At 48.6% G+C, this 8,246-nt stretch overlaps 1 protein-coding gene across 1 annotated transcript; it reads right to left on the reverse strand.

Moving 5' to 3' along the window:
• Positions 1-32: 32 nt before the first annotated feature.
• Positions 33-6,035, reverse strand: LOC132082693 (1-acyl-sn-glycerol-3-phosphate acyltransferase alpha-like). Its single transcript, XM_059487076.1, has 6 exons — positions 5,838-6,035; positions 4,423-4,556; positions 3,883-4,058; positions 3,549-3,644; positions 2,974-3,046; positions 33-718 (listed from the first exon to the last, which is right to left on the reverse strand). Exons 1-6 carry the CDS (start codon positions 6,020-6,022, stop codon positions 573-575), a joined length of 810 nt encoding a protein of 269 aa, XP_059343059.1. The 5' UTR covers positions 6,023-6,035; the 3' UTR covers positions 33-572.
• Between the last annotated feature and the right edge of the window lie 2,211 nt (positions 6,036-8,246).

The following is an 8,246-nucleotide window of genomic DNA, read 5'->3' on the forward strand; positions in this document are numbered from 1 at the left end:
CCAAGCCCTGTAGACACATGTAAGGTCTTTAATTCCCCTCTCCCAAAGCTGCCTTGGTTTCTGTCTCTCATGGCAGAGGTACCTCTCAAATTGTCCCCATGGAAGAGGAAGAAAACAGCACCATCTCCTGAGTGTATTCCAGGGCAATGTGGGCAACCCTCAAACCCCAGAACAGCCACTTCCCAGGCAGCGTGGTCACAGGCTTGGGATCAGTGCCTCCACCTTGTTGGATCTGAACAGGGAAAGGTGGTTATAAGCAGGCAGCAATGATGACAGGAAGGGCCCAGCTCTGCCTGGGGTCCAGCTGGTGGGACATTCTCAGCAATATGATTACACAGAAATGTCCAGCTGTCCATTGTGTGTCTGTCTCACTGGGTGGCAGCGAGAGTGGTGATCTCTAGGAGGAACAAAGAACATTCCCGTTGGAAGCTTCTCTTCTTGGTGGATGTTTTACCTGTCTCTGGTTTGTCAGTGTTGCAATCCACAATTGTCTCTGCTGCCAGACCTTCCTGTGGTTGTCATGGCCTCCCCTTCACTGTGGCACACACAGCTGGAGCTGGAAGATGGGATTGCTAATGGGAAGCTCCATTGGTCATTCCTGATATGCCCTGGTAGGCAGAGAGCATGGAGTCACGGACCTGCTCCGTCAGCTTGGGAACATCGTCTGGGCCCAGGCCCAGCGTCTCCACCTCGGGCAGGATCTGGATGATCATCTTGCCTGGAAGAACATGAGATGGAGAAAAAAAACCCCATGAGTGGTATGGAAGAGCCAGAGGCAGTACAGCAGGAGGGTTAGTGCCAACCAAGGAAATGCTCTCATTCCCACCCCAGTGGTGTGGGAGCCCAGTCACATCCCAAATGTACACAGCAAAAACCCAACCTGGACTTTGCCCATCCACTGAGAACATACGAATCATAAATATGGAAAGAGGTGAATCTCTCCTCCAACACAATGCAATATAGGATGGGTTTCATATAGGATAGGTTTTCACAGTGGTAAGGTCACAGAGTCTGTCTAGATCATGGGCAAAGAGATGTTTAATACAACACATCCAAACTGGCTGTTCTCTGTCTATGTATACCAAATTTAGCATGGTCCCTCCTTCTAGAAACACACTTTGGGATGAGAGAAATTGTGGCCAGGATTCCATGGTATGTTAGATTTCTCTGGGGAAGCATCTAAGCAATGGACTGTTGTAAACTGGAACATACTGGGGAGCTGCCATCATGCTCTCCTGTTCTGGCACCAAGAGTTCCCATTTTGGGCCAGCGGAGACAAGACAGTGCCTGCACAGACAGGAACCTGGGGATCTGGGGAGAGCCTGTGATGTGTTATAATGTTCTTGCATGGCTTAACATGTGTGCCTGGAAAGAGATCCAGCAGTCCTGTCAGCAGAACTGTGGGAAGGAGGCAAAACAAGCGTAGAGAAGAACTTCACAAAAGAAAAGAGTTTGTCATGTTGGATGGGGCTTGGAGCAATCTGGTCTAGTGGAAGATGGTAAGGTGTGGAATGAAATGAGCTTCAAGTCCCTTCCAACCTAAATCTTTTTGTGATTCCATGATTCTGTGTTACCTGCCTACACACCTTACACCCAAAGTCAGGCTGGTACTTCACTTCACTTGCTCCTACTAAAAGATCAGAGTGATGACAAGGCTGTGCTGAAAATTCAGGTCTCTTGGGAACAGACTGCCAGCAAGCACCAGACATGTTCCATGAATGACAGTGTCCAACACAGGCACAGAGCCAGGCTTTCAGTGCAGCCAGAGCACTGCGGACACAGGGAGCTGTCCTGACCCACGGAGCTGCTCGGCGTGCAGGAATCTTGACCACCATCTTCAGAATCAGCTCTGGCAAAACTTCCAGATGGGGGAAGTGGAAAAGTACAAGGATTCTTTCTTCAGCAGTTCAGGTCCTGACTGTTAAACAGCCATTTGAAAAATGGCTCAGAGATCTGCTGATAGTGGAATTAGCTAACCATGAATTCCCAGGGTGACTGAAGTTGTATAGAGGCAAATATATATGTGACTGCAGAAAGTCTTTCTTAAATACCTCAGGAAATTCTTGGAATCTCCATCCTTGGAGTAAATACATTTTCTGGACTGGTCACAAAGCTAACTCATCTGTCTTTAGACCTGGCCTTGCTTAAAGCAAAATGTTCAGCTTTTTCCAAGGTCCCTCCCCACAAGGTTATGCTCTGATTTCCCAGAGCATGGATGAGAAGGAAAAGGAACAGTCTGGCAGAATCCCTGGTCATGGTCCTATTGACTCTCAAGTGGGGGAACACTTCCAGATCCAAAAGACTTTTGTGTGTGAACAGGGAGAGGATAAATCCAGCAGGCGAAAGATGACCGGAAACGCAATTCCATATTTATCATTTCCAGGTGTCTGCTTGCAAGGGAATGACTACACCCAGGCACAACAATGGGAGGAATGAGAATTTCAGATGTAGATCCTCCCCTTAAGGAACACCAGGGATGGCCTGGGAAAGAGTGGCAAGTGGCAGAAGTCCATTTTAAGGTGGGTGGTAGCTAAGGGAGAGAAGGAACACGATGGGTTACTTTTCTCTGTTGGTATTTGTACCATATTTTTCTGCATTTTCCTTCTGAAGTCCAAGACCTGTGTTATTTTTTCCCCTAAAATTTTATCAGTGGCCAATTGAAATTTTTGTTACCATAAATGTTTCCTAGCTCTCCATGCACCTGCAGACCCAAGGGCAGTCGGGGTGGGGGTCAGGGGCAGGACTCTGCTGCTTCTCCAAGTTCTCTTGGACAGGTATTGGACAAGCAGTGAGAAATCCATGGGGAGAGAAAAAAGTGATGCCTGAAATGTCCCATTTCACCCCAAGATGACAGAAACTGCTGTTTTCTGGGTGCCATCTCCATATTAAATGTGGTCCTCTGCCCACCCCAGTCATGGCTCCAAGGACTGAGCTTACATCACCACTCTATTCTTTGCCCCAGGTCATCCTCACCTGGTGTAAATTTCTTCTCCTTCTGGTTGTAGAAGTTGTTGTAGGATGACAACACTACAGGAATAATGGGGACCTGGAGGGGAGGCAGTCTACAATGAATATGCACATCTCCTTGTCCTTTCTCCAAAATTCAACTAATGTTTTCAGGGCAATTCTGCACCTTGTTGATAATTATCACCATCAGTGTCACAGCAGACACTCAGAGGATTATTTGAATATTTAGATAATTTAACTGTATCACCCCATATCCTTGGATTTTGTATTTTCATCTCTGTATTTAGGCCAACAACAGTGGATTGTCAAATTTCTATCTACAGAGGCCAGCTCAGCAGAAACTTCCCTGTGGAGGTCCAGGGCTCTTGTCAAGGTCCCCCCACTTTTATCACAAGCTATAACAAAGGTTTTTCACTTGCCTCTCTGTTTCTGAAACAGACCCCTCCTGTGCCACCTGCAAATCCCGAAGGCTCCTGGATATGTACACAATCCATAGGGAAGCCAGGGACCAGTACTCTGGTTTGCTGGTGGACCACAGGAGGCAAATCACACTCCAGGGGCAGAAGGAAGGTGGGTCTCACCTGGGCTTTCACAGCCAGCTGGAAGGCCCCACGTTTGAAGGGCAACATGGAGCCACCATGGTTGCGAGTTCCTTCAGGGAAGATCAAGACACGCAACTGCAGGAAGGAGAAGACATTAGGGCAGAAGGACCTCCAGGTACAATTCTAGGCCACTGCAGAGGGCCAGTGCCCTGGGGCTCATCTCTGTACCCCTGCCCTCCATTCCTGGGCACAGAACACACTGATACTCTCACTCTGTTCTGCTCGGTGCCCAGCCCAGAGACAAAGATCTCTTTCCACCCACATTCAGATTCCTGTTTTCCAGCGGCTCCTCATTGGACTCCTCCCCACTCACATTGTCCTTGTGTAGGGAGTGTGCCACCTCTGTCAGGGTGCCAATGGACTCTTCCCTCCTCTTGCGGTCAATGAAGATGACCCCTGAGAGCCAGCACGCCAGGCCGAACGTACCCATGTACAGGATCTCCTTCTTTGCAATGGGCACACAGCGCCTGGGCAATATCTCCATCATCACTGCAAGGGGACAGCCAGAGCAGAACAAATCATCACCTGCACTCAGGACTCCTCTAGATTCTGGGCAACAGCCCTCTGCTCTAGGGGGTGCCATGCCTGAAGCTTCATAGAATCCCTGGGGAATTTTGGGGTGCTCCCGACCATCCACTCAGGACTGGCACTGAAGGAGAGCAGCTATGAGAGGGCTGTGGTCAGCTGAGAGCCTTGTCCCCATTCCCTTGGAGAGGGTGATGCTGATGTAGCTTGAAAATGCCTCTGATACCCTGGAGACCAGCCCTGGCTTGGGGCTGGCTGGTGAAGGGCTCTGTAGCAGCCACTCCTGCCCTTCTGCCTGCCTGGAGCAGGAGACAGGATCACCACATACCCAGGATGTCAAGGGAGGTCTGGTGATTCAGCACCAGGACAAAAGGTTTCTTTGTCCTGAGGTTCTCCTTGCCCTTCACCACTATCTGAATGCCAAAGATGTATTTGAGTGGCATGGTCAATGTGCGCAAAAACCTGGAAAAGAGGAGTGGAAATTAGCCAAAGAGATGTTGAAATTTGGGACCAAACTTCACATCCAAGCCAGCCCACCTCACACTCTGCTTCTGCTGGTTTCCCACTGACGTGGCTTTGACCATGACTTGGAGAACAATTAGTGTCCCTCTGCAGCTAATTATTTAATTACCGAAGACAAATACACCTTGCAGGTTTCCCTCAAGCCACATGACCCACAAATGACCCAGCAACTACAGCTTCAGAAGTTGCACAGATCAACCAAATATTAGATAATACCCAGATTCACAGCACACCTTTGTACTCTGCTTTCCTCCCCACCTTGCTGGTTTGGGAATAGGGCTGCAGTAAACATGTGCCTAACCTTGCTGACTGTGGAAAGAGAGGGATTTGCCTTTAGGTGACATTAGGCTGCAACACTGGGAGTCTTATTTGAAGAGATATTGCTAAAATAATATATAAAAAAAAAAAATCAGGCACCAAAGTTAAGAGGTGAACAAAATTTCTCAAAGCAAAAGGCTGATGCTCAGTTTGGAGATATGAATTCCCTCTGAAGCATAAATGGAATAGTAAGTCCTGCTTCTGCAGCACTTCAGGAGGGTTCAAGCACTGTGGTACCATGTAGCAGAGTCATCTTTTTATCCTCACTCAGCCCAGGTTCCTGATTGCCACCACTGATCACTCCTGCTCATGCAGCCTCCAGGTGAGAGCACATCTTAGAGAGTCTGAATAGAATCTGGAGAGATAGGATGGGCAGCTATGGGATGGGCTGGGGGATCACCAGACCTGGGACACCAGGCTGTCACTGAGCTGATGGGAACACCAGCGCCCATGCAGGGGCCAGCACTGCACCATGGTGATGTCTCAGGTGTGCACTGGCCCAGAGTAGAAAATGGGAAGAGACCCTGGAGTGGCTTTTGCAACACAAGTTAGTAATAAAGTGCTTAGCCATGGGGAAGAGGGAAAGACCAAAGACCAGATGAGAGAGCTCTAGTAAAAACAGCAATATGTATTCCATCCAGGTTGGTGGCATTACCTGCTTTGGCAAATCTATGTCACCTTTTACATCCTTTCTTTCCCTAATTTGTTATTATTTTTATCAACCCCAAACCACTATTAAAACCCACACCCCTTCTCTGAATTACAGAGTCTCTCATCTCCCCAGATCATTATAAAACTGATCCCTCCCCTCCACAGCACACCCCCAGGACCCTCCAAATCAAAGCACTGGACAGAGTGGACTCTATCCATGCTCAGGGAAGAAAGGAGCCACAGACAACTTACATCATGTTTTCCACGTTACGTCCACGAGGAATACTGAGGATGGCAACTCCAATGCTTATGGTGAAGAGCCACAACTTGTAGAAGGTCATCTTGCAGAAGAATCTGAATGCAGGTTTCACCTGGTAGAGGACTAGAAAGGCAATGAGTAGACAGGTAAAGGGGTAGTGAAGGAAGAAAAGCTCCATCCTTCCAGCCCAGAGCATGTTGAGCAGAGCAGTGAATGAGTCACAAGCAGCTGGTGATGTAGAGCAGAGGTGAGACTCCCTCCATCAGCTGTGTGTGGGTGGTGCAAAGCTGGAATGAGGTTTGAGAGCGAGGCACAGCCAGGCTGTGCTCTCTGCACTCACCGTGGGAAGCTGGTTTAGCAACTGCACTGCAAGAGCTCCGGGAGGGCTGGACGGCAACAGGGCAAACACACCAGCAAAGCTGTCTGTGTGCAGGGCTGTGGGGCTGGCAGCGCTTGGAGAGCCCCTTCAGGGGGCTCTGGGAATAGAAACCCTGAGGAATTGTAAGAAACTTTAGTGGGGAAGAGCAGGATGTATTGGACAGCACAAACCCTGCCAAGATAAACTGTGGCCGCCTCATCTCTGGAAATGTCAAAGACCAGGTTGGGGCATGGAGCAACCTGAGATAGTGGAAGGTGTCCCTGCCCATGGCAGGGCTGGAACTAGATGATTTTTAAGTCCATTCCAGCCCAAACTGTTCCATGATTCCATGATTCTATGACCCCAGGCTGTCTCACTTTGTGCAAACATTGGTCTTCACCAAGCAAGATGGCTGCAGAGAAATCAGAAATCAGTATTTTCAGGGGAGAAAAACAGTCATCTGAGCAGTCAGACCCTACGCTATGCATCCAGGCACTGGAGGGACCAAACTGAGCAGCTGGACATTCCACATGCACAGTGGGAAAGGTGGGAAAAGTGCCACAAGTCTAGAGAAAAAAAAAAGCAAGAGCAGTGATTCCCAATGTTTTCCTGCCAAGAAGCAGATGCATGTTCAGACAACATCTGCATAAGCAAGGAGCAAATCAGGAAAATGCAGGTATAACCTGGGACAGCTCCAACTGCATTTCATCTCCTAAAACAACTGCATGAAAAGGAACTTTGCAATAGCCAGAATGACTGGGCTGAAAAACAAATGTTTCATGATTTATCATCTACACACCAGGCTTTGCTCTAGGAGCTGGCCCTTCAAAGGAGCAATAATTCTCAATTCCAGCCAGGTCTGAGAGCTGCAGATTCTCAAAAGGGAATAGCCCAAGGACCCATAAAACCACAATGACCATCACCCAAAACCGAAAGAACAAAGTCAAATCCTTCACATCAGTAAAATGGGCAAGACTCAGTGATATTTCCTGAAGAAATATCTGAAGAAAGACATAATAATATAGAAAGACATTGCCTGTGCTCCCTGCTCCTCTGTCTTAGCCACGGACCATTCTTCTCCTGATTTTCATTGGAAAACTGAAGAGAGGTGACTGCAGCCTCTCCGCTCAGCTCTCCCAAGGCTTCCCTGCAACCACAGGAGAGGCAGCCAAAGCAAAGAGCTTCTCCACAGCCTCTGAACTGTCCCTGCACCAGCACATGGACACTACAAGAGCCCCATGTGTGCACACTGGGACCCTCTGAACTGGTGCTTGCAGAGACCAGGTCCCTGGGGGAGCCAGAGGTTAGAGAAAAACCACGGCTTCTTCCAGCTTCTCCAAGGTTTGATCCAGCAAATAGTTCCCTTTCTATGTCTGTCAACCTTTCCTGTAACTCATCTGCACAAAATTGTGGCCTTTTGCAACTAGGAGGAGGTTGATTTGATGCACAACTGGTTCATCTTGACCTGCCAGAAAGAGGTTTCTAAAATGTAATGCCAGTGAAAGGAGTGGAATGGCTGTCTTGCACTAATGGCAGTGGTTTCCAAACCAGGGTGCTGTTGTGAGGCTCCTGCTGTAGAAGGACATCAGGAGGTTTGCAGGTCAACCAGCTACTCACAGCAGGGTTAATTGAAAATCCAGGGAGCTTGCTCAAGGCCTAGATAGTTTGGAAGAGTACCCAAGATTTGAGATCCCAAGATTTCTCTCATCCCTGTGTCTGCATCACATCACTATCACAGGGAATAATGTTTGTCTTTGTCTGAAGGTTACTTCCTTTCTTGTAACCTGCATCTGTTACCTCTTGTCCTTCCCCTCTGAGCCCCTGGGAAGTGTCCACCTTCACAGCTCCTCCTTAGAGAGACATAAATCACTCCCACTCTCATTCTTCAGACTGAGCAGATCCAGCTTTCTCAGCCTGTCTCTGCACCCCACTGACCACCTTGGTGGGCATCCACTGAGGAAAAATGTACTTGGCACTGGGAGAAGGACCTGACAGGATGAACTAGGGACGGACATGCAGCTGGAGGAGGCTGCTGGTGAGAAAG

The sequence above is a fragment of the Ammospiza nelsoni genome, chromosome 21 (genome assembly GCF_027579445.1).
Source record: "Ammospiza nelsoni isolate bAmmNel1 chromosome 21, bAmmNel1.pri, whole genome shotgun sequence".
NCBI lineage: Eukaryota > Metazoa > Chordata > Aves > Passeriformes > Passerellidae > Ammospiza > Ammospiza nelsoni.

Bases quoted from the DNA above. Each gene is read 5' to 3' on its own strand.
- LOC132082693 (XM_059487076.1), bottom strand. From the start codon at position 6,022: ATGGAGCTTTTCTTCCTTCACTACCCCTTTACCTGTCTACTCATTGCC. The intron at 3,047-3,548 runs GTGAGACCCACC...CCTCCCCTCCAG, and splicing joins AGCTGGCTGTGAAAGCCCAG to GTCCCCATTATTCCTGTAGT. The intron at 719-2,973 runs GTGAGGATGACC...ATGTTCTTCCAG, and splicing joins GGAGAAGAAATTTACACCAG to GCAAGATGATCATCCAGATC.